We start from the raw sequence: 26,776 nt of genomic DNA, 5'->3' as shown, positions 1-26,776 counted from the left end.
TTCCTCAGTGGAGATCACTGCCTCTTCCTCCTCTCCAGGTTCGGCCATGGGAGACGTGTTTATGGCACTCTCTCTTTGGATTCTCTTCTGTATTGCTTGGGAGAGTACTAGGAGGGAGTTCAGTAATTTTCTTACTCAGCTGTCCCACTTGTGCCTCCAAATTTCTAATGGAGGACCTTGTTTCAGTCATGAAACTTTGAGTGGTTTTGATTAGATCAGAGACAATGGTTGCTAAGTCAGAGTGGCTCTGCTTAGAATTCTCTGTTTGTTGCTGAGAAGATGATGGAAAAGGCTTGCTATTGCTAAACCTGTTTTTTTCACCATTATTGTTGTTGAAACGTTGTTGAGGTCTCTGTTGATCCTTCCATGAGATATTTGGATGATTTCTCCATGAAGGATTATAGGTGTTTCCATAGGATTCTCCCATGTAATTCACCTCTTCCATTGCTGGGTTCTCAGGATCATAAGCTTCTTCTTCAGAGGAAGCTTCCTTAGTACTGGCTGGTGCAGCTTGCATTCCAAACAGACTTTGAGAAATCATATTGACTTGCTGAGTCAATATTTTATTCTGAGCCAATATGGCATTCAAAGTATCAATTTCAAGAACTCCTTTCTTCTGATTTGTCCCATTATTCACAGGATTTCTTTCAGAAGTGTACATGAATTGGTTATTTGCAACCATTTCAATGAGTTCCTGAGCTTCTGCAGGCGTCTTCTTCAGATGAAGAGATCCTCCAGCAGAGCTATCCAATGACATCTTGGATAGTTCAGACAGACCATCATAGAAAATACCTATGATGCTCCATTCTGAAAGCATGTCAGAAGGGCACCTTCTGATCAATTGCTTGTATCTTTCCCAAGCTTCATAGAGGGATTCACCTTCCTTCTGTCTGAAGGTTTGGACTTCCACTCTAAGCTTGCTCAATTTTTGAGGTGGAAAGAACTTTGCCAAGAAGGCATTAAATAGCTTTTCCCAAGAGTTCAGGCTTTCTTTAGGTTGTGAATCCAACCATGTCCTAGCTATGTCTCTTACAGCAAAAGGAAAAAGCATAAGTCTGTAGACTTCAGGGTCAACCCCATTGGTCTTGACAGTGTCACAGATTTGCAAGAATTCAGCTAAGAACTGATGGGGATCTTCCAATGGAAGTCCATGAAACTTGCAATTCTGTTGTATTAGAGAAACTAATTGAGGCTTAAGTTCAAAGTTGTTTGCTCCAATGGCAGGGATTGAGATGCTTCTCCCATAGAAGTCGGGAGTAGGTGTAGTAAAGTCACCAAGCACCTTCCTTGCATTGTTGGCACTGTTGTTTTCGGCTGTCATGGTTTCTTCTTCTTTGAAAAGCTCTGTTAGGCCCTCTAGAGAGAATTGTACTTTAACTTCTCTTAGTTTTCTCTTCAAGGTCCTTTCAGGTTTAGGATCAGCTTGAACAAGTATGCCTTTATCTTTGTTCCTGCTCATATGAAAGAGAAGAGAACAAGAAAGTAGGAAATCCTCTATGTCACAGTATAGAGATTCCTTGAGGTGTCAGAGGAAAAGAAGAATAGAAGGAGGAGGTAGATAGAAGAGAATTCGAACATATAAAGAAGGATAGAGTTTGAATTGCACCTTGAGGTTGAGTGTTAGTCCCTTAAATAGAAAGATGTGAGAAGAGGGGAGGAATTTTCGAAAATTAATTAAAAGATTTTGAAATAATTAAAAGAAATTTTTGAAAATTTGATTGATGATTTTCGAAAACTAAGATTGGGAAAGAAATAAAGTGATTTTTAAAAAAGATTTTGAAATTAGAAATTAAAAAGATATGATTGAAAATTAATTTTGAAAAAGATGTGATTGAAAAGATATGATTGAGAAGATATGATTGAAGATCAAATTAAAAAGAGAAAGTTTTAAAATTAAAGTTGATTACTTGACTAACAAGAATTTAGAAGATATGATTCTTAAAATTTAAAATTTGATCATTTCTTAATAGGCAAGTAACAACTTGAAAATTTTGAATTAAATCACTAATTGTAGCAAGGATTTTTGAAAATAAAAAAAATGGAAAGAAATTGATTTTGAAGAGATATGATTTGAAAAAGATTTGATTTTGAAAAATTATGAAAATTTGAAAAAAATTTGAATTAAAAACAAAATCTTTCCTCTAGTGTCATCCTGGCATTAAACGCCCAGAATGGCATCCATTCTGGCGTTTAACGCCCAAAATGCTACCTTTTTGGGTGTTAAACGCCCAGCCAGGTACCATGGCTGGCGTTTAAACGCCAGTTTTCCTTCTTCACTGGGCGTTTTGAACGCCCAACTTTTTCTGTTTGATTCCTCTGCTGAATGTTCTGAATCTTCAATTCTCTGTATTATTGACTTGAAAAGACACAATTTTGAAAATATTTTTGAATTTTTAATTATGAGAAACAATAAAAATTGCAACTAAGATCAAATAAACAATGCATGCAGGACACCAAACTTAAAAATTTTCATATAGGAGACACTAACAAATTGAGAATGCATATGAGAAACAACAAAACACACAAAACAAGAGAATTTAAAGATCAGAGCAATGAAATCATCAAGAACAACTTGAAGATTAATGAAGAACATATTGCATGTTTTCGAAAAATGCAAGAAGAATGCAATTGACACCAAACTTAAAAATTGATACTAGATTCAAACAAGAAACATAAAATATTTTTTATTTTTTTGATTTTATAAATTTTTTTGTGATTTTTGAAACTTATATGGAGAAGAAAATAAAGGGATTCAAAACTTTTAATAAGAATTCTAGGAATCATGCAATGTTAGTCTAAAGCTTCAGTCTAAAAAGATTAGACATGGTTGGCCACGCTTCAGCAGGACATTACATTCAACAGCTAAATTGATGAGAATCAATCAGCTTTGTGATGATAAAAGCATCACCTTGAAACTCTAGAATTCATTCTAAAAAATTCTGAAAAATAAAAAGAAAAGTACCTAATCTAAGCAACAAGATGAACCGTCAGTTGTCCAAACTCGAACAATCCCCGGCAACGGCGCCAAAAACTTGGTGCACGAAATTGTGATCATCAACAATGGCGCCAAAGGACTTGGAGCTCTTAAACGTGAATCACATTTTGTCACAATTCCGCACAACTAACCAGCAAGTGCACTGGGTCGTCCAAGTAATAAACCTTACGTGAGTAAGGGTCGATCCCACAGAGACTGTCGGCTTGAAGCAAGCTATGGTCACCTTGTAAATCTCAGTCAGGCTAATTCAGATGGTGATGGAGAATTGATAATTAAAAGATAAATAAAACATAAAATAAAGATAGAGATACTTATGTAATTCTTTGGTTGGAATTTCAGATAAGCGTATGAAGATGCTTTGTTCTTCCTGAACCTCTGCTTTCCTATTGCCTTCTTCCAATCATTCATACTCATTTCCATGGCAAGCTTTATGTTGGGCATCACCATTGTCAATGGCTACTTCCCGTCCTCTCAGTGAAAATGTTCCAAACTGTTACCGCACGGCTAATCATCTGTCGGTTCTCGATCATGTTGGAATAGCATCTATTGATCCTTTTGCGTCTGTCACACGCCCAACAATCGCGAGTTTGAAGCTCGTCACAGCCATCCCTTCCCAGATCCTAATCAGAATACCATAGACAAGGTTTAGACGTTCCGGATCTCAGGAATGGCCACCAATAATTCTAGCCTATACCACGAAGGTTCCAATCTTAGATTAGAAACCCAAGAGATACACATTCAAGCTTGGTTGCATGTAGAACGGAAGTGGTTGTCAGTCACGCGTTCATAGGTGAGAATGGTAATGAGTGTCACATAATCATCACATTCATCATGTTCTTGGGTGTGAATGAATATCTTGGAGAAGAAATAGACTTGAGTTGAATAGAAAAACAATAGTACTTTGTATTAATTCATGAAGAACAGCAGAGCTCCACACCTTAATCTATGGTGTGTAGAAACTCCACCATTGAAAATACAAAAGTGATAATGGTGTAAGCATGGCCGAATGGCTAGCCTCCAAGGTCTAGGGACTAAACGTCCAAAGATGAAAATACAATAGTATAAGGTCCTATTTATAGAGAACTAGTAGCCTAGGGTTTACAGAAATCAGTAATTAATGCAGAAATCTTCTTCCGGACCCACTTGGTGTGTGCTTGGGCTGAGCATTGAAGCTTCCATGTGTAGAGACTTTTCTTGGAGTTAAACGCCTGCTTTTGTGCCAGTTTGGGCGTTTAACTCCAGCTTTTGTGCCAGTTTTGGAGTTAAACGTCAGAATTCTTAAGCTGATTTGGAACGCCTGTTTGGGCCATCAAATCTTGGGAAAAGTATGGAATATTAAATATTGCTAGAAAGCCCAGGATGTCTATTTTCCAACGTAATTTAGAGCGCGCTAATTGGGCTTCTGTAGCTCCAGAAAATCCACTTCGAGTGCAGGAAGGTCAGAATCCAACAGCATCTGCAGTCCTTTTTCAGCCTCTGAATCAGATTTTTGCTCAGGTCCCTCAATTTCAGCCAGAAAATATCTGAAATCACAGAAAAACATACAAACTCATAGTAAAGTCTAGAAGAGTGATTTTTATTTAAAAACTAATAAAAATATAATAAAAACTAATTAAAATATACTAAAAACAATGCCGAAAAGCGTATAAATTATCCGCTCATCACACCCTATTAATATCACAGTAACCTCTTTTATATTTCATTTGAGATGACCTCCATATCTATTTATATCAGGTTGCACTGGTGCATGTCATCTCGTGTGCATTTGCCTCAACTACTGTCAAAGTAAATCAAATGTGCATTTTTTGACATGCTTCTAGCTCTACATAGGTTATTCACTAAACTTTTTATTTCAATATATTAGCATGTACTGTACTTCACTCAAGGAATGATAAGTTATTTTCTGTATTGACCCTTATTTTAAATTAATGCCATGGACATATATTTGCCTTATAATCTTAATGTTTTACACTGTCAATGAAACTTGCAATTCATAGAAGTCACATGGGCATGTTAGTTTTTACAAACTAAATTGCAAATATTAGTTAGCTTTTTATTTTAGCCCTTGACACTTCAACTGGATAGTTTTGTATCCTTAAACATGTGGAATTTTTATCTCATGAATGCCTGACTTATATACTTTCAAATACTTGCCATTTATTGAAGGCATTCTTCTTCCTGATCTAACTTTAATAATTTTATAAGCATTTCCAAAATAAATCGTGTCAACCACATAAGGTCCTTCCCAAGTTGGAGACCACTTACCATAAGTTTTTGACTTTTTTTCTATAGACAAAATTGTTTTCCACACTAAATCTCCAACTACAAATATCTTTGCTTTAACACGGCAGTTGTATAATTTTGACACAATCTCTTTTTGTCGAATTACCCGCTCTAAAACTCTCAACCTTTCATCATCTAGTTCATTGAGCTCATCATATAAGAATTCCAATAATCTACCACTAGTATCTCATCTTGTCTAGCCACCCTTATACTTTGCAAATTGATGTCAATTGGCAATACCGCATCATGACCGTAAACTAATTTATATGGGGTGGTTCTAGTAGAACCTCTTGGAGAATTTCAATAAGCCCAAAGAACTTGACTGAGAGTTTGGTGCCAATTTCATGGCTGCCTCCCAATATATTTTTTAATTAATGCAATCAAAATTTTATTCGCTGCCTCCACTTGTCCATTTGCTTGAGCATAATACGGTGTAGAAGAAAGCATTTTTATATCCCTAGATTTGGCATATTCTATGACCTTTTTTCCAATAAACATGGTTCCTTGATTAGTGGTAATAGACTGAGGAATTCCAAACCTATGCACAATATGCTCCACAATGAAATTAATTATTTCATTGTGAGTCACTTTCCTTAAAGGGACAGCCTCTACACATTTAGAAAAATAATCAACACCAACCAAAATGAACTTATGACCTTTAGAAGAAGGTGGGTGAATCTTCCCGATCAGATCTAAAGCTCAACCTCTAAATGGCCATGACTTAATTATAACATGCAATTCTGACACTATAATATGTTGAAGGCTTCCATATTTTTGGCATTCCTCACAGGACCTAGCATAATTTATACAATCTCTTTGAATAGTTGGCTAATACAATCTTCTCCTATTTATCACCCATTTCATTTTTTCTCCTGACTGATGGGCACCACAGATTCCCTCGTGCAGTTCGACAAGAGCCAAATACGCTTCTTTTTCTCCCAAACATGTTAAGAAATTTCCATCAACATATTTCTTAAACAAGACATTATTCATTAGAACATAACTTTGAGCCTTATATTTAAGTTTTCTATCAACATTAAGACTTGGATTTTCTAAATATTCCACAAATTGTACTCTCCAATCTTTTGGGTCTAGTTTTTCTAATAACAACACTTCTCTTTCTCTCAAAGGCATAAATATTTCCTTTATCCTTACCAATTTTTCTAGTGTTGAGGACTTGATCTTATATCTTGAAGCAATATGAGCTAATTCATTTGCTTCTTGATTTAACTCCCTTGGAACATGCCTTACAATGGCATTGTCAAACTCGCTCAACAACTTTGTAACCATATTCAAATACTTTCTTAGATTTTCACTAACACACATATACTCAAGTGATACTTGACGGACTACAAGCTGTGAATCTCCAAAAATTTCTAAATTTTTTACTCCTCTTTCTAATAATAATTCCAGTCCCATTATTAACGCTTCATATTCTGCCTCATTGTTGGAACATGAATAATTCAATTTAAAGAAGAATTTACTTGGCTCGCCACTCGGAGAAATAATTAACATACCTATACCAATACCACCCTTATGACATGAACCGTCAAAATATAATTTCTAAAGCACCAAACCAACAAAACCCAGTAAACTCTCATCAATGTCAATACAAGGATGGTCAACCAGAAAATCAGCTAGAACTTGACACTTAATAGCTCTCGCAGAAACAAAATGTAAAGAAAATTTCGTTAAGACCAACATCCATTTTCCTAGTCTACCATGCAATATTGGAGAAGACAACATATATTTAAGAACATCAAACTTAGAAATTACATAAATATTCCTAGGAATTAAATAGTACTTAAGTTTCAAACAAGAAAAATATAAAGCTAAATAAAGTTTCTCAATTGGAGAATAACGGCTCTCAACATCATTTAGCACACGACTTAGGTAATAAATTACTCTTTCGTTGCCGTCCTCATCTTCTTGAGCCAACATTCTGCCAATTGTTACTTCAGAAGCTGACACATAAAGTTTTAAAGGTGCTCCGTGCTTTGGAGGTGCTATAACAGGAGGACTAGTCAAGTACTGCTTGATGCTGTCAAAAGCTTCCTGGTGCTCTACCTTCCACTGAAATTCTTCCTCTTTTTCAACTTGATCAGAGGCGTAAAAACCTTAGTTTTTCCTAACAGATTGGAAATGAACCTTCTAAGGTAATTGACCTTCCCCTAAAATGCTTGTAGTTATTTTTTGTTGGCTGGAGGAAGAGCCTTTAAGATAGCATTTGTCTTGTTCTTGTCAATTTCAATCCCTTTTTTCTGCACCAAGAATCTAAGAAAATTTCCACACTAACACCAAAAGTACATTTTAAGGGATTTATTTTTAATTTATGCTTTCTCATTCTTTCAAATGCTTTTTTTAAATTGTCTAGATGCTCTTTTTTAGCATTTGATTTGACAACCACATCGTCAACATAAATCTCCATAAAATTTCCAATAAAGTCATGAAAAATTTTATTCAACGCCCTTTGATAAGTTGCACCAACATTTTTGAGCCCAAATGGCATCACAACCCATTCAAAAGTTCCTAAAGCACCTAGACACCTAAATGCAGTTTTTGACACATCTTCTTCAACGATATATATTTGATTATAACCTGAATATCCATCCATAAAATTTAAAATTTCATGACCGACAGTAGAATCTATCAACATATCAGCTATAGGCATTGGATATTCATCTTTTGGTGTTGCAGAATTTAAATCTCTAAAATCAATGCAAACCCTTAATTTTTCATTCTTTTTCATGACAGGAACCACATTAGAAATCCAATTGATATACCTTGCTGTTCTTATGAACTTAGCCTTAAGAAGTCTTTCAATCTCTTCTTTAATCTTCTGCACGACTTCAGGAGCAAATCTCCTTGGTGGCTGCTTGATAGGTTTGACATTGGCTTTCAGTGGTAATTGATGCTCTACTAATTCACGACTCAAACCTGGTATTTCTTTATAATCCCATGCAAAACAGTCACAATATTCCTATAATATCTCCACTATTTCTTTTTTGAAATCATCAGGCAACATCTTGCTCATATATGTTGGTCTAGGATGATCACTGTTACCAATATCTACCTCCTCCAAAGGATCCTGCACCTCAACTTTTTTCACATTGTTAGTATTATTTTTTTTTTCAAAACCTAAAAGACCATCATCATATATACAATCATAAGGTACACTATCAATGCACCCTTCTCTGTCCGCCATATAGGCTGACAGCCGAGCCAGTTGGCTCGTTAAACTCATCATCTAAGTCTCTCCTGAGGCCGTATCCGCCCTGGCCTTAGGGACCAAAATAAAACCATTCATATCTATTTTGTACATTTCAATATTTTTATGATTAAATGCCTTGGTGTCAACTGTCAGCAGCTTGACTCCAGGATTATACATCCTGAACTCCACATGCATCTCATCATAGTAACAGGTACTATTGTCAGCAAGAACTTCTTTCACTCCTCCATCTTTATTCCAAAAAATTAATTTTTGATGTAAAGTGGATAGAATAGCACCCATTCCATGAATACAATCACGTTCCAAAAGTAATTTAAAACTAGCTTTAGATAGAACAACAACAAACAGAGTTGGCGTATTGACAGAACCAACCTCAATTGACAGTAGAACCACACCTCTAACAGAAGAAGTTCTTCCATTAAAATCTGTCACCCCAATGCTACTTTTGATCAAATCTTTTTCAGTCTTTCCAAGCCTTCCCATCATTCTTTCAGGCATGATATTGACAGCAGCTCCTCCGTCAACCAAAATCTTATTGACTATCCTTCCATCAACACGAGCCTTGATATGCAGTGGACGCAAATGTTTCTTATCATTTTTAGTAGGTTTCTCAAACAATCCTCCACCACACATATTGTCATCTAGCAATAAGCATTCGCATCCAAGAAAGACATCATAACAATTATCTTCTAATGATTCTACTTCCCGGACATGACTATACTCCTCAGGCAGTATTGACACCACAGCTATAGGTTGCTTAACACCAAATATCGCTTCTAAGTTGTCATCAAAATCAGTGTCAAAATTGTCAGTAATTAAATCTTCATCTTTTTCTCCCTTGTTTTCAACCATTACCTTCTTTCCAGTAAGATTCTTCTTTACATTTTTATTGTATTTAGGGTGATTGGAAGAATTTCCTGTTTTTGCAGACTTAGCCATGGTTGACAAAGGAGAAAAATTTACACCGTGCTCCTTGTATGAATCTAAAGGAACATACTCAAGTATATTCTCTTTTTGCTCAAAGGTTGTAAAAGAAGAATACTTTGGAATATTTTGACAACTTGGCCAAGGAGAATAATTAGGAAACCTGCTGCATGTTAGGATTATAACAAGAATAAATTGGCTTTGAAGGAATAGATATATTTTTTGGAATATATACACCACCTCCATCTTGTGCATGATTCATGTTCCATAACTGGGACTCGTTGTACCTGAGCTTAAAAGGTCTAGGCCTCACCCACTTGTTTTGCTTTCTTGAGAAAGCGGTCGGTTGATTCGGCACATTTTTCACATTCTGGACCCATAACTGGGACTCGTAGTACCTGAGTTTAAAAGGTCTAGGTCTCACCCACTTGTTTTGCCCTCTTGAGAAAGCGATAGGTTGATTCTGTACATTTTTCACATTCTGGACCCATTTATTATTTGAAATTTTGGTGGGAGGAACCCTTGTCTTTTGAAAAAATCCATCGAGTTTTTTATCAATCATAACTATAGTCTTCATCTTCTGGTGGACGGATTGTATCCAAGCGCTGTTGACACACTTGTTCAAAGAAGTCTGACTGCCCAACTTTTGTTTTCCCTCAGCTATCTTTTGTTTTAGCTCATTGGTTTTATTCTCTTTTTCAGCAATCTTCTTTTTCAACTCAGCATTTTCTTTCTCTTCAATTTTGTACTTTTCAAACTCCTTTGCAGCTTCCTTGTCAAAAATAGCACTACACTTTGGGCACATAGCGATAGTGCTGTCAGATTCTTTAATTCTCAACAAAAAATCTAACAAATTCTCACTAGGATGAGAAAAAATTGGCTTTTTGTCTTGCTAAAAAATTCTCAGGTCTTTATTTTCATCTTGAGCACTAGTCACTGTAGCTTCAATTCCTACCATGTTGACCGACAAATTGAATGGCTCAACATAATTTGAATCAGCAGCAAACGGTTCAGTGTCCACCTTCATAGTAGTTTTATCCTCAAACTTCAACCTTCCCTCCTCAATGGATTTTTGTATCAAATCCATAAAACATACGCAATTATTAATAGTGTGTGAGAATATCTAATAAAACTTACAAAATTTTTATTTTTTATTTCATCAGCTGAAGGCATCTTTTTTCCTTCTAGTAAAATAAGCTGCTTATCTTTTAATAAAACTTCAAATATTTGATCTTTCTTAGAAATATCAAAAGAATAGGTCTTATTTTTAATTTTGGAATATAAAGAAACTTTTTTTTCTTTAACAGGCTTCAAAGATTTGCATACATAAGAAGGACCCCCACATAATTCAGCAATATAAACTTCTTTCTCATCTGAATCACTGCTATCGGAAAAACAATCAACATATGCAACCTTTTTAGAACCCTTTTTGAAATTTTCTTTTTCTTTCTTAATTTGCTCTATTTGTCTTACTCTCTCAGCTAACTGGAAAAAATCTAAAGTATGTTGATTGACAAGTTTCTTCCTAACTCCAAATTATAACCCATTAGTAGCCATTTTGACAACTTCAGTTTCTGAAATCGGAGTAAAACACTTATTTCTCATGTTTCTAAACCGTGCCAAATAAGTGTCAATGGATTCTCCCTCTGCACGTTTGATAGAGAATAAGTCCATAAGGCTAACTTTCAATTCACCTCGAAAAAAAATTGATCATGAAAATTTCTTTCTAACTGCGCCCAAGAATGAATAAAATTTGGTCTCAAGTTGGAAAACCATGTAAATGCATTTTTTTGTTAAAGAAGAAGGAAAATATCTCATCTTGAGATATTCATTAGAAGCTACTTCCCCAATTTCAACAGTACATCGAACAATATACTTTATTGTGGACTCATTTTCTTCTCCAGAAAATTTTGTAAGGGATTTTGGAATTTTCTAACCCCTTGGAAGCTCTGCTTGTTGGATACATTCAGGAAAAGCGGACACGAAATATGGCCTATTTAAGCAACTAACATTAAATTTCAAACAGTTTAAAACTTGTTCGACATTCCTAGCTAGATTATAATGCCCCCTAAGTTGTTTTGCCTAAGTCTTTTCAACATATCATCAGCATTGTCTAGACATATGAATATCATAATTAGAAATTGCTCCACCATTTTGGTTGACATTATCAAACCCTAAACCATGGTTATCATTTTCTTCTAAATTTACCACAGTAGCAATTCTATTAACTTGCCTATTTAATTGTTCAATTCTAGTATTTGTGTTTTCTAAAAGAGGATTCAAAACAGTCACCATTTGATGAGTTAACATGTTTACTAGATCATGGTGGCTTTCATCCATCTATTTCCTAATATTTGCTAAAGATCCAACGATTTGACTAGGTTGATTAACAGACATTGCTCTTGACATGTCAGGAAGCACAAGTCTGGAGTTTTCTACCCTAGTAACAGTGGGTGTAGTAGAATTAGATGCGCTGTTATTTTCTGTGTTAATAGCGTGTGAAAAATTTTGTTGTTATATATGTGAACCTGACACCCCAGAAATAGGTACATTTGACATGCCATATGCATTCTGGTACAGAGGATTTTGAAAAGTTGAGTTGAGAGGTACAGACAATCCTTGTGTCACCATGGAGGGGACATACTCTGGTGGCAAGCCATAAGGCAGCCACCCCACGGTATTTATGTGAGTTGCATTTAACCCTAGATGGGCACGGCCAACGCCATCATGCCTCACTGACAGCAAGGGAGGCTCTGCGTTTGAAATCATGGGAGAATTTTCGGACTCATTTTCTCTAGTCTCATCGCTGGAAGTAGAAGAAGATGTTGCAGATATATTTGACATGTCAACTGATGCTAATTTCTTGGTCCCTGGAAACACAATCTTCCCACTACGTAATCACATGCAAATTCAAAACTCCTGATTTTTTTCTTTTGACAAACTACAATCTATTGACAAAGTCCCACTGGGCGTGCCAATTTGTTTTACTCAAATTTTTTTTAATGTTTAAAAGAAAATGTGGGTATCTCAATATCGCAATTGTATCGTCAATAAGAATTAAAAAGGATTGAAAGTAACAAATAAACAAAGAAATGCAAAGTGCCAAAGGCAAAGTAAATTGCAGAAATTAAAACAAATGAAAAATTAAAGAGAAGATGAAGAAAGAAACATAAACGTAGAACAAGTAAAAGTAGAAAAATTTTATTAATAAAAACGGAAAAGAAATAAATTACAAGTGTTTAATTTCAGAGATATATTAATAAAATTTGTAATTCCTCTGAACTTAAACAAATTACAAGTGGGAATACCATTGGCCAGCGACAAACTCTTAAATAGAGTTCAGTACCGCGATGGATTAGTCCTTGACCTGTCGGGTTGGGAAATACCGTGGAAAAACCAAAAAAAAAAATTTGTTGACTAATGTTGGCTCATACATAATTAATATCTAACATGATTGTATTATACCAATAACATAACTACAAATTTTAGAGGGTTAACATTTTTTGTCAATACTTTTTTTTATAATTAATGGGATATAATGACTAACGAGTAGAAAGTTAAATAGAAATTATCTTTAAAAAAATACCAATAAAATCTGCATAGAAACTTGAAGAAATACGAAAAAAAAAAAACACAAAAAGTGATGCATTTTGAATAAATTGCTAATTTAACTTGTCATATACTTTTTCAAGATAAATGATAAATCTTAATTGTCATCTATCCATTTACTCCTTCCTTCATTTTAATCGTGAGTAACTTCGTGAGTATTTGCATTCTGCAACAAACTATACTCGAATAGACTAATCAGCTTTGGCATATAAGCTAATCACCAAAATTATTTCTCCTAAACTGACAACAACTGTACATTATGCCCTTATGAATCTCTTACTTTACTACGCTTAATAAATACACATGTTTATTTCATCATAGCACATATACTTTATAATATACAACATAACTAATTATGAGTACGCATAAATTTAGAGAAACAATAAAAATTATCCCATAATCAGCCAACATAAATTTTAGAGATATATAAAATTTTTGTTTACTAATTAAAGATTAATTTTTGTTGTTTCCGTAAACAGAACCTATTAGTAATTCATAATATTCTTGACAGTTGGTAGTGCTTTGCACAAAGATTTGAATGGAATTTTCATTGGCATTGCAATCCCTTTATCTTCAGCCATGTCAAGCTTTTCCTCACTCGCTCTTTTCCATTCAAAGCATTGGATCAACAAACCCAAAGTAAGGCCCAAAGTTCGTTGGGCCAGGACCAATCCAGGACAAGCCCTTCTTCCAAGCCCAAATGGAATGAGCTTGTTCTCTTCCCCTTCTTTTTCGAACCTCTCGGGCCTAAAACTCTCTGCATCGGCCCAAATATTAGGATCTCTATGAATTAGCCATACATTTGTCAAAACTATGGTATCTTTTGGAATGTTGTAACCTCCAATGGTGCAATCTTCTGAGGCAGAATGAGGCAATAGTAACGGTGCTGGAGGGTGCAATCTAAGTGTTTCAGAAATAACGTTTTGAAGGTATGGTAGCTTTGACAAATCTTGTTCTTCTACTAAACGGTCTTTTCCTATTTGTGTGTCTAATTCATCTTTTACCTTCTTCATTATTTCTGGGTGGTTTAGTAATTCAGCCATAGCCCATTCCATTGCTACAGCTGATGTGTCTGTTCCAGCAAGAAGCATAGCCTGAAATTTTATTCATTGAAAGTGGAAACCAAATGCAAATTAAATACTTTATTGTGAATTTCAAATTTAATTACTTTACTCGTACTTACAGTTTTGCAAAATTTTCAATTAGGTTCCTATACTTTTTTTTTTCTTTTAATTGAGTGTTTGCACCAAATTTTTTTTTAATTGAGTCCCTACATTTTTTTTTTATTTAGGTCCCTCTATCAATTCTTTTTTTTTTTTTAGTTGGGTCCCTATAAAATTAAGTCAATTACTACTAAGAGGGACTTAATTGAAAAAAAATTTTGGTGCAGGAACCCAATTTAAAAAAAAAAATATAAGGACCTAATTAAAAATTTTATGAAACTATAGGAACTAACAGACTAATTAAACCTAATTTAAATAATACTCTTTATGTTTTAAAATAATAGTTAAAAAATAAACATATTAAGAAAAAGGTAAAAATGAATTTTAGTAATGTTTTGAAACTATACAAAGTGTTTAATTTTGATATATTAATAGTATAAAATATTTTGTACAATCATTTAGTCACATCTATTGTTTTAGATAATCATTCACATAGTTAATATAAAAATTAATTTTTTTGTTGACATTATAATACGTAATTAAATATACATGTAAAACAGTTTTATACTGAAAGTGTATTAAAATTAAATTTTTATATAAATAGATAAAATTACAAAACATATTCAATACTTACTCAATAATCATAATTAAATTAAAGATGTTGAAAGAATAATTAATATTATCTTGATATTAAAAATTGACCATTATTTTAATAAACCACCTTTTAATATAGATAATTTGTATTTTTAAAAATATAAAATTTTCAATTTTCAATAAATCTATTTTATATATTATAAAGAAAAATATTAAATTTTTTAATACAAGTAATCTTAACAAGTAACTTCAACAAAAATTTATTTCAAATTTCAGATAAATATTTTTAAAAAAAGAGTTTATGTACAAAAGTCAAATGATTGTACTAACTAAATTTAGGTGAGGTGTCATGAAATTAAAAAGATATATCCAGATAAGTTTAAGCAAATTTAAATTCGTCAATTTTTTAAAATTATTTTTTATTTTTAAAAAAATTTTAAATGTATTGATACATTACTATTTTAAATTTTTAATTATTAATTTTAATTATAAAAATTATATATAATATATAATTAAAATTAACGGATAAAAATCATTGAAATCCTGATTCTTAACCATTTTTCCATTGCTTCAACCTTCAAGAATCACATCATATTGTTGGCAGTCAATTCTAAACTTACAAAGTTATAATTACAAAATTTCAATGTTTTGTAAAATTACATTTTGGTTATTAAATTAATAAAATAAAATATTTAAAATATTTAAAAATTCAATTAAGATTAAATTAAATATAATAAAATAATATATTACAATAATAAAAAATATTTTATATATTTAATGTACGGTCTAATTTTGGAATGAATCTATTTTTATCTAATAAGTAATTAATAAAAAAATTCAAATATAATATTTTCTTAGACAATAAAAAGTGACTAAATATTAATTAAAGATATTATTTTCCAAACTTTTTTCTTAAACCTATAATTCTTAGATTTTGGTGTAGTTTTTATTTATTTTACACTTATTATTATTCTTAATGGATAATTTTATATTTAGATAGTTAAAAACATCTACACGGAACCCCCTTTTAAATGTAAATCGTGGTTTTGAATTTCCTTTCAATTTAGAAAAGAGGCGAAGTATATTTTTTATTTTTAAAATTTGTTAAAAAATTTAAAAATATTTTTAATTTTTATTTTGTTTGAATTTTATTTTTAAAATTTTTTATTTACATTAAATATATATTTGACGATTAATTTTAAAAAAATTTAAGATTAATTCAACAATAATTTTAACACAAATAAACTAAACATAATTATTATATATCATTATTAAATTAGTCTAAAAAATTTTCTAAAAATTTAATTATTAAGATTATATTTAATACAAATAAAAAATTTAAAAATAAAATAAAAAATTTAAAAATATTTTTAAAATTTAAAAAATATAGTAAAAATAAAAAATATACTTTTTCTTTAAAAAAAGGTCAAATGTTTGGTAACAAGAGAGTGCTATCTCTTTTTTTTTTTTTTGGACGTAAGAGAGTGCTATCTCTAATAGCTAGTGATGTGACAATCATCATAAATCAAGACAAACTCAAGAGATGCGTATCCAACGTGCATACAAGAGCAAAAATATATGAGATGATGTTTCAACAAAAATTTTATAATTATCCATATATAAAAATATTTTATTTTAATTATTGAATAATAAATTTTAAGATTTAATTTTTATATATTATAAAAATATTGTTTTTAATTTATTTAACGTATAATAAAATAAAAAATTATACCATATTTTTTATATCTTCATTCAAATACTAAATTATGATATGTGATTCAATTTTTTGTGTCAAACTATATTTTTTTTAAAAATTAATTAAAACTATATGAACAACTAAACCAATAGAATTAACTTTAAAAAAAATCAAATAAAATAAGTAATATTGATTAAGAGTGCTTTCGTCATTAACTATTTCATGTTTTATGTTTAAAAATCAATTGGTTTAGTCATTTTCATACAACAACAAAAATTGACCAATAATAAAACTTTATTACATGTCATATTCTCATTACTTAGTCAAAATACTTGACGGTGACTATTCACGTTTAAATTATCACGATAAATAAAAATTTATATAATTTAACATAATTTATCCACACTTATTTTTATGTAAAATTAATTGTTAAAAATTAAAAAATAAAAAATTATTAAAAATTATTATTTTTATTTATCAATTAATTATTAATATTTAAAAATATAAAATAAAATTAATAATTAAATAATAACCAAAAATTATAAATTTTAATGATTTTTAATATTTTTTAAAAAATATTTAATAATAATTTAATCAAATATATTAAATATTAAATTATTTTTAATAATTTTTAAATATTAACTTTCGTAGTTTCGTATAAAAACAATTATATACAAATAACTACCATGAATAAATTGGGTTAAATTGTTATTTGACGATCTTTGTACCGACACAACTTTAGTGAGTAAATTACCTAAAGATAGAGTTGTAAATACCTGAATAAGGCCCTTAATCATGAGATCAGAGTAATACTCGGGCTGTGTCTCTTGAAGCTTCAAGAGATGAAAAATCATGGTGTCGCTGTCGGCGTTGCTGCCGGCGGCAACGCGGTGCTCTTGGATGAGGCCTTGCAAGAAGGAATCGGCTCTCTTGGCGATATTCTTGAGCCTCTTCTCCAAGTGGTCGAAATCGAAGAACTTGGCCAACGGCATGAAGTCGCCTTTGTTGCTTGCTCCCAGCAACGACAGAATTTCCGTTATGATTTCCCGGAATTGCTTCGCCTCCTCCACGTCATTCATTTCCACATCGTCGCCGTAGTACCTCTTACCGGAGATCATCCTCATCATTCCGTTGAATGTCATTTCTGTTAGTCTTGACCTTAGTTCAACCTTCACGAATTCACCATTACGTGTGTCCTTCCATAGTTTCTCGATCTGTTAAATTAAACAAAAGTTTACCTATTATATTATTTGGAATCCAAAAAATTATATAATCTAAAAAAAACACTAAATATATGGATTATGTATGGATTAATTTATTTTTAATTTATATTTTATATTTTAATATATATTTTATTTTAGTTCACATTTAGTATAGTTGATAAAAAAAATTAGGAGTAACTTACCAGTCTCTTAGTCTCGTCCTTTCGGACATCGAGGAAGGAGTTGAGGCGGTGGCTGGAGAGGACATCGACGGTGGTAATGCGGCGGAGGTTGCGCCAGTGATCACCATACGAGGCAGAACCCAATGTAGTGTAGTTATAAAATATGTACTTTCCGGTAAGAAAGCGGGGACGGTTGGCCAAGACGACATCGTTCTTGGTGAAACATTCATGCGCCAAGGACGGCGAGGACACAACCACCACGAGGCGGTTGCCAAACCAAAGTGACATGATGTCGCCATAGGAGGCGGCGAGGCCAGCGAAGATGCGGTGGACCGGTGGCTTCAGGTAGTGAAGGTTTCCGAGGAAGGGAAGAGTTGGCGGCCCTGGCGGAAGGTTCTTGAACCTTCTAGATTGGAACCGGAAAAAGAGTTTGAGAGTGATGATGAAGGAAAGTGTAAGAAGTAAGTAGTAGTAAATGGAGGTTGCCATTTTTAGTGATACTGAAACTCTGCTTTTTGTTTGTGTGTGACTGTGTGTGTTGTATTGTGAGTTTAGGACAAGCATTTATAGTTTGTTTTGTGGGAGTAGCATCTTTATTAATCCCATTTTTTTCCCTTTAAATTGATATGGTGATTATTGTTTGTTAGCACTTGCATAGTTGGTTTTGGCTGAACAAACAATTTTTTTTTTTTTTTAACTAACAATCCATCAGAGTAATAATGGATGGATGCAAAAATTGAGAGAAAAAAAATGTAATATTAGAATCATATTAGGCTGAAGTTAAAATCCATCATTAAAATCAATCACTAAAAAATAAATATAAATATAAAATTAATTATGTTAGATGTATACTAAAAATAACTATTAAAATTAAATAATAATATAAAATATATATTAAAATATAAAAAATATATTAAAAATAAATTAAATAATATATATTATATACAAATACATAATGATTAATTTTGATATACACAATTTTTAAAAAATTTAAAGACAAAATATTGGAGTTTTCTACAATTATTTCTTTCATTTTTAAATAAGTGTTTGCAAAAAGAGTTTTCTTTCCCTTTCTACTATAATAACCTAACCATTAATCTTTGTTAATTTTTGACTGGTTGTTGTAGGTTAGAAAAGAGTTGATATCTTAGCATCAAACTGTGTTTGAAAAATTTTGATCTTCCATGTGGTATATTAGAGAAATGATTTAATGTATTAGAGTCTTAAAAATTTTAAAAAATGGTTACAAAATTATCTTTGATAGCAATAACTATCGTTTAATTTTTATTGTGTTTATATTATTGTCATGCTAAGATATATAACTTTTTATATACTTATATCCAATAGTTTAAACTTTTTATAAGTCATTTCATGACATAGCTATAATATCAAAATGTCTATAAATAAAAAAAATAGGATAAGTAATTTTATGACCCTCGTCCATTAATTTAGGGGTTTAACTGAAAAATAAATTAATTAATATTATATTAATTTTCTATATAAACATTTATGTGTAGAAGAGATTTTTTTAAAAAAGAATAATTTATTTGAAATTAAGAAAACAATTAAGAGATCATAAACTATTTCTACTCAGCTTATTTTAAATCCTACTACTATTTCTTTATAAATATTTTTTTCTGAAATTATTACTTTTTAAAAATATTATAGTAACTCAATAATTAATTTAGGTAGATACAAATTCCATTTGTATTAAATTTTAGAACTATATTTTTCCGGTAATTCTACAAATTGGAAAAAATGAGAATAATAAGTGGACAAACAAATATGAAAAGAAGAAAACCTAATAAGAATAATTTTGTTTCATATATTTAACTTAAATAAAAAACAAGTTTTCGGTGACAACTTTAATTTATTTTCTAACAACAATACGTAATTGAATATTTATTTGAGATGGGAGGTAGTTTGATGTATTGTAACTTTGGAACTGTGTGGTGTTTGTTGTTTTGTATTTTGGATTGAGTCGTGTGTGATGCAATGGTTTGGCGAGTCTAGAAGTTTGCTAGGCCGGTGAGTTTGTATTTGGTATACAATGGAGAGAGTCAACAATGGAAGTTGCCGGCAGTTCACAGATCAAATCAAATATGACCGTAAAATGTTTATCCATCGATTAAAATAGTTATGGTTAAAATAATTATAAATAAATTTTTAAAATATGACAAAAATAATTATATTTTAAATATATATTTTTTAAAATAGTTTTAATAATTGGATTTGGATGGAATTTTTTTTAAATGAATAAAATAAATATCATTAATATATTAATTACGTAAGAGTAAAGTATCGTTTTTATCCCCAACGTTTGGGGTAAATCTTATTTATGTCCCTAACGTTTAAATCGTCCTATTTGTATCCCTAACGTTTGTAAAAGTGATTCAATGTTATCCTGCCGTCAATTACACATCATGAGCGCTTTAGTTTGAGTTTTAAAAATCTATTCTTGAAGTTAGAATACAAATGTCTGTGATAGAATCGATGATCTATTCCGAAAAATAACTCATCAAATGTTGAAACTAATTTCTACAACATTTACATAATTCACTTTTTTAGGGACATAATTGAATCTAAACACAAATAATGGGTATAATATTAAAATCAAAGACATCCAAGTGGGACCTAATTGAGAATGAATACATTCAAGTGAGAATAATTGAAAAATATAATCTGATTTGTTAGTATAATTGATAGTAGGATAACATTGAATCACTTTTATAAACGTTAAGGATACAAATAGGACGATTTAAACGTTAGGGACACAGATAGGACTTACCCCAAACGTTGGGGACAAAAACGATACTTTACTCATTACGTAAATAAGTATTTACGAACGTTTTTACCGAAAAGCATCATATCACTTATCTCGTTTACAGTATAAACGAAATAAGTAAACACGCATCTCGTTTATACTGTAAACGAGATAAGACTGAGAATAAATGCAGGCGTATATTTCGTTTACAGTGTAAACAAGATAAGTGGGTCATTATAACGTTTACAGTGTAAATGAGATACGTTAAGACAAATTTTCAATGGCTATAAAAGGATATGCAACTCTTTGTATCTTCCACAAATATTTTACTACTTCTTTGCTATCTATTGCTTCTGAAAATAAGCCAAAATGTCTAGTAGTAATAGTTTCTTGGTTGTAAATGTGTATCCAAATTGCCGTATAAGAAATAATGATAATGATGTAACATTTGAGTATGAGAATCCCATTTTGTTACGTACCTGGCCAGTAAGTTCATTGGCAGAATTGAAGAGTCTGATATTGGGTAGCGTCGGTGGGAGTGGGAGAAAAGAGATCGGAAGAGTGGGGTATAGGTTGCTAGCACTGATGGAAAACAGAGTATTTCGGTTTCGTCTGTTTTGGCTCCATGGCGATGAGCATGTGCGCCTGATGTTTGACATCTATGGGAGAATCGTGGCAGAGCAAGTGATGGAGCTTTCTACGGAGGTTGGAGATGTCGGTGGTGGTGGAGGATCTGGGTCGTCAGACTTCATCCAGGATGACCCACCTCTCGCACCACCACCAATTCATGTTGCCAGTCCAGTGGAAGACATGGAGGTCGATGGTGAGGAGTTCGACGAGGAGTATGTTGCGGATAGCAGCGAGAGAGGTTCCTCCGAAGATGATGATGAGGATGAGTTTGTACCGGAGATCCCGGTTAAGGCATCACGTAGGTATCTTCTGCCTCTCCCTGTTCAATTCCGGCCTTGTCATCTATACCCAGTCACTATAGTACGTTAGATCTGAATGCGATGCACGAGAAGAATCCATTAGGCAACACGAGTGAGGAAGATTACAACTTGGATAGTGGGGTGGACTTTAGGGTTGGCCATAGAATCAAAAGCAGAGATGCAGTAGTGCAGGGTGTTAAGAATTACAGCATTCGCAGAAGTGTTGAATATCGAGTGGTGGAGTCCGATCGATTGAAGTACCATGTGCGTTGTCGACAACATGCTGCAAGATGCCCTTGGAGTCTCCGTGTTACTCTCCGATAGAATCTCGGATACTAGTACGTTAAGGATTCATTGTATTCAATGTTGTCATTTGTCGTTGTTATGCTTGTTGAACATGTTTACCACTGTTGTTCTATTTCGCTAGGGAGGTGCGTAGGGTGGGTGGAGTGCATACGTGTTTAGCACCCACAATGTTGCAGGACCACCAACAGTTTGATAGTAGTCTCATCTGCCGTGTCATCCTCCCGTTAATACAATCAAATCCGACCGTCAGCATCTCAGTTCTACAAGGTGCAGTTAGGCAGAGCTATCATTTCGAACCCTCGTACAGGAAGGTTTGGATGGCAAAGCAAAAGGCGATTGCATAGATATACGGTGATTGGAAGGAGTCTTACAACAAGGTGCCGAGGTTGCTGCAAGCGCTATAGAGTTATTGTCCTGGAACTATATGTGAGATCATCGTTGCATCGTACTATGATGGGCACCTCATGGTGCGTGACTACAGCATGTTTGATAAGGTATTTTGGGCCTTTCCTCCCTATGTTGATGCTTTCAAGCATTGCAAGTCATTTGTCTTTGTCGATGGTACTAGGAGTGTTCAAAACCGATCCGGACCAAACAAAACCGACCAATTGAACCGAAAAAATTGAAAACAAAATAAATCGAAAACTGAAAAAACAAAAAAAAATCATGTTTTGTTTTTTTTTTTTTTACGGTTCAGTTCGGTTTTTGGTTCTGACACTAAAAAACCTAACCTAACCGAACCAAACAATTCAACTTAAAAACCCTAAAAAACCATTAGACCATTACCCCACCCCACCCCATTAGATAACCTAACGTCCTACTCTCCTAACCTAGCGCGGCCAGTCTCAAAGAAACCCCATTCCCCAACCCCTCCCAGCCCCGCCGAACCAGCGCCTCCCAGCCCCTCCTAGTCCTGCCAAACCAGCGCCTCCCAGTCCCGCCGAACCAGCACCACCCAGCCCCTCCCAACAATGCCTCCTAGCCCCTTCCAACAGTGCTGGACCAGCCACCCAGCAGCGCTAGACCATCCCCTCCCAGCAGCGTCGAACTGGCGAACCCAGCCCCTCCGAACACCAGATATGGAGGTTCCAAGTCAGGTGTTAATTTGAATGATTTATGTTCTATGTTCATTTTATTTTTGTTTGAATTTCTGGTAATTGTTAATAATTTTATTTTGTTTGAATTTCTACTTTTGTTTGAATAATTTCTGTTCTTTGTTCAGTGTATTTTTTTTTGAGTTTCTGGTAGTTGTTACTAATTTTATTTTGTTTGAATTTTTGCTTCTGTTGAATAATTTCTGCTCTGTGTTCAGTGTATATTTGAAATTGCTGATTGTTGTTGATTGTTGTATGTGGTTTATGTAGTTTATTGTTCATTGTTGTATTTTTGAAATTTTTGATTATTTTTGAAATTTCTGTTTGCATAATTTGTCCAATTTTAGAACTGCCATGTCAAAATCCGTGAATGGGTATCAGATCTTTTAGAACCTTTGGATTCACACTTGTTAATTTTATATTGCTTTTTCTTTTCTTTGTGAATTGTTTTGTATGAGAGAAGTTCAAGAATCAAGATCACTGATTTAACTTGGTTTGGATGATCATCGATCTTACTTGGTTTTCTTTGTTTGTTGGATTGAAATAATGATGTAGCAGTTTTATTAGATATATATGTTGTTTGAGTTATCTAAACGTATAGTTTAATGTAAAAGCCGTTTGAGTTTTGATTTTGTTGTGATTATTTTCAGTTATTGGGTTTCATTTCTTTCTGTTTCACTAGAACATGAAATGTGTTATTAACTGTTTGATTTATTTCATGAAGCTTGTGTTTGTTTTAGGCTAATTCAGTTTCACATGAGCTGGGAGATTTTATGTTTGTTGAAAATTTGTAATTTTAATTCTCAGTATAATGGGCTATGAGGGGCTGGAGGTTGTTAATCCAAAAGGAGGAACCAAAGACGCAGTAGAGGAAGCGGAGAAGGGACAATGGAAGCAAGAGGTACAAAGAATTTAACTGTCTTAAAGGCAAAGTACATTTTATTGTGTGAGGAAGTTGTTGCTAATGCAATTTAGATTCTACAACAGGCATAAAGTAACTTTTCATCTTTGTGGAACGGAGATGGGAATTTGCATTTTGAAACTTGATATTTTTCACTTTATAACTTTTAGTCAACAAATGATGTACTTTGATTAACAAAAATTTACATATATCTCATGGTGTACTTTGGAGAAAATTTATCTTCAAATTTATAACGTATATTTTATATTGTATACATGTCGTTCTTGCAATTTTTAGACTTTTTTTTATGAAATTAATTGGAAAACCGAAAAAATCGAACCAAACTAAACCAATATTAATTGATTTGGTTTGGTTCGGATGATCTCAATAAAAAAATCGAACCAAATCAAACCGCATAATTAAGATAACATTAGATTGGATGGGTTTTTGTCAAAAAATCAAACCAAATCACAAACCGAACACTCCTAGATGGTATGCATCTATATGAAAAATATGGTGGTGTTCTCCTTATTGTAGTTGCACAAGACGGTAACAGCAATATCCTTCCTATAGCCTTTACAGTTGTTGAGTTTGAGACGATGAAATCATGGTCTTTCTTTCTTAATAATCTGAGGCATGTGGAAGGCTTGGGTCTCTGGGTGCCAACGCTCAACGAATGTCGTGATCAAAGAGCTGTCGAAGACAAAATTCCTTAGCGGCAACGCATCACCAAACCCAGCCTCCCTCAGATACGGGGCAATGACGTCTAGTGGTGGGAGTGTGTGACTCACTCTTCTCGGAAGAAACAGGCGAGGTCTCTGATAAACAATAAAAATACCGAATCAGGAATTAATTTGACTTATAAGTAAATTATTCAAGCAAATAAGTACAAACACTTAAATTATAAATTTATTTACATAAAAAAATTTAATTGAATAATGGAAATGCTTAGATAAATAATTAACTTTAACGTTTATTTTAATGCAAATGAAAATGTCTCATAAGATAATTAATGACTACACTTTCTATTTTAATTAATTTAAATAAAATTATTTAGTGAAATAGTGAATAACAAAATTCATTTCGCAACTCCTATATATGGATGGTAGATTAAATGAAAACGTTTACTTAAGAAAACTTAACAAAAAATAATTTACTTAGATATGTGGTAAATACAAACATAAATATTTTGCTTTAAGATTAGGTTTATTATAAATTGTTAATAAAAGGGTAGTCAACTTTCTAAGTGTATATAACTCCCAAACCGCAATTGCTTTTCACTTGGAACCAATTTGAGTAGTTTGGTTTATGAGCCTAGTTGTCCCTTGTGAAGTTTCAAGTCATTTTGTTCAATAGATAAAATTGTATGATTTTTGAAATAAGTTTTTTGGGCAAAAATTATGTAAAAATTAATAAATTTGTACATTCTTGTTTTAATTGTAGTATGAAGTTAAAAACCCTAGTAGTTCACCATAAACTTTTAGGTAGCGTTTGTTGTGAGGTACTGAGACAGAGACTGGGAGACTGAGAGTCAGTATCATGTTTGTTAGTTTAGAGACTAGTACTAAAATTTTTGTCTTTGTCTCCAAAATTTCAGTATTTCAGTACCTCTAAAAAGTAGGGACACAGGGGACTAAAATTTTTAGAGATAGACATTGAAACTTTAATAACATTTTATACCTAAAATACCTTCATTTCAATTAATTAATTCCAATTTTACTCTTTGTACAAATTAAATTAGAATTTTATTCTTGTTTCAATTTCTGTATCTCACTTTGCACCAAACGAAATACTAAGATTTATTTCAATATCTGTCTCTTAGTATCTGTCTCTCAGTCTCAGTCTCAGTCTTTTCGTCTCTATCTCTCTACCAAACACTACCTTAGTTATATGATCATTTTTATATGAATTTACTAAGTGATTGCACTTTCTAGTCTTTTTATTGTGGCACCCTATTGTAGTAGCAACTTGTGAAGTTCCTATAAGGTTTTATATTAACCTGATTGAGTTGGAACCAAATCTAGTGTAAGAATGTGACCCATAGAGCATCCTCACTAGAGTTTGGAACATAAGAAGAACCATGTGAATTTTTAAAAATTTTGAGAAGTAGGGTTGTACTTTGAAACATTATTGATTTGATTTGAATTTAAGCTAGTGTTTTTTGGTTGGTGATCTTTTCAGGTGTGTGACACTTGTGTGGTACTTATTAGAAGTTTTTCCATGAGAAAGGAGTTGGATGAACATGATGGAGTTTGTAATTCCTTGTTCATACATGATGGAACTTGTATGAACATGATGGTGTGTGGTACTTATTATATTTTGGAGATTTATAATTCTTTGTTTTTCTTGTCCTATGTATGAATGTATCTACATTAGGGTTCTTTAATGTGTCTTGTTAGTTTGTACAAGTTTATATGTTGAAGATTTATAAAACAATCTTAGTTAAATGAAAGATATTTGAACTATTTATGTTATTTTATATATATATATATATATATATATATATATATATATATATATATATGTTGATTTGGTGAGTAAATTAGTTAATATATTAATTAATTAAAAAAATAATTTGACAAATTATGTGTGTAATTTGTATTAAAAAATTATTACAAAATAAATAGTGTTTTGTAACTAAAGAAAAAATGTTACAAAATCAACTTATATTTTGTAATAAAATTTTATGATAGGAAAAAATATATTGTCACCAAAAATATTTTGAAGATCAAAATTTGTTATCACTTTTATAACAACTTTTGGTTTTCTGCATCAGAAAAATTTGTTATAAAATATTACTTTGAATTGTAACAGTTCTATTTTTCGTTACAAAAACTTTTTATAACGGGACATACTGCAACAGCCCCTTTTTTTGTTACAAAATCCATTTGTTTCAAAATTTTAT

General features: G+C 32.3%; 1 protein-coding gene, 1 long non-coding RNA gene and 1 other non-coding gene across 3 annotated transcripts; 2 read left to right on the top strand and 1 right to left on the bottom strand.

Annotated features, from left to right (window-relative positions):
* The first annotated feature begins 811 nt into the window (after positions 1–811).
* Positions 812–919, top strand: LOC148566885 (small nucleolar RNA R71). Its single transcript, XR_015881959.1, has one exon. It is a non-coding gene; the product is annotated as a small nucleolar RNA R71 (small nucleolar RNA).
* Positions 920–13,300: 12,381 nt separating this feature from the next.
* Positions 13,301–18,543, bottom strand: LOC107639094 (isoflavone 3'-hydroxylase). The gene is made up of 3 exons (XM_016342512.3): positions 17,899–18,543; positions 17,270–17,707; positions 13,301–14,134 (listed from the first exon to the last, which is right to left on the bottom strand). The coding sequence occupies exons 1-3, from the start codon at positions 18,439–18,441 to the stop codon at positions 13,526–13,528; spliced, it is 1,590 nt and encodes a 529-aa protein (XP_016197998.1). The 5' UTR covers positions 18,442–18,543; the 3' UTR covers positions 13,301–13,525.
* A 4,129-nt stretch (positions 18,544–22,672) lies between these two features.
* LOC148566884 (uncharacterized) lies at positions 22,673–24,072 on the top strand. The gene is made up of 2 exons (XR_015881087.1): positions 22,673–22,973; positions 23,778–24,072. It is a non-coding gene; the product is annotated as an uncharacterized LOC148566884 (long non-coding RNA).
* Positions 24,073–26,776: the final 2,704 nt, after the last annotated feature.

This window comes from Arachis ipaensis, chromosome B4, assembly GCF_059453495.1.
Source record: "Arachis ipaensis isolate K30076 ecotype BB chromosome B4, ASM5945349v1, whole genome shotgun sequence".
Taxonomy (NCBI): domain Eukaryota; kingdom Viridiplantae; phylum Streptophyta; class Magnoliopsida; order Fabales; family Fabaceae; genus Arachis; species Arachis ipaensis.
The sequence above is the reverse complement of the archived record's forward strand: the minus strand, read 5'-3'. Positions and strand labels throughout refer to the sequence as shown.

What these genes read in the sequence shown, in the direction of transcription:
- LOC107639094 (XM_016342512.3), bottom strand. Translation starts at nt 18,441, where the DNA reads ATGCTTGTCCTAAACTCACAATACAACACACACAGTCACACACAAACA. An exon ending in AGGACGAGACTAAGAGACTG is followed by an intron (nt 17,708 to 17,898) that starts GTAAGTTACTCC and finishes TTAATTTAACAG; the next exon opens with ATCGAGAAACTATGGAAGGA. An exon ending in TGATTAAGGGCCTTATTCAG is followed by an intron (nt 14,135 to 17,269) that starts GTATTTACAACT and finishes ATAAAATTTCAG; the next exon opens with GCTATGCTTCTTGCTGGAAC.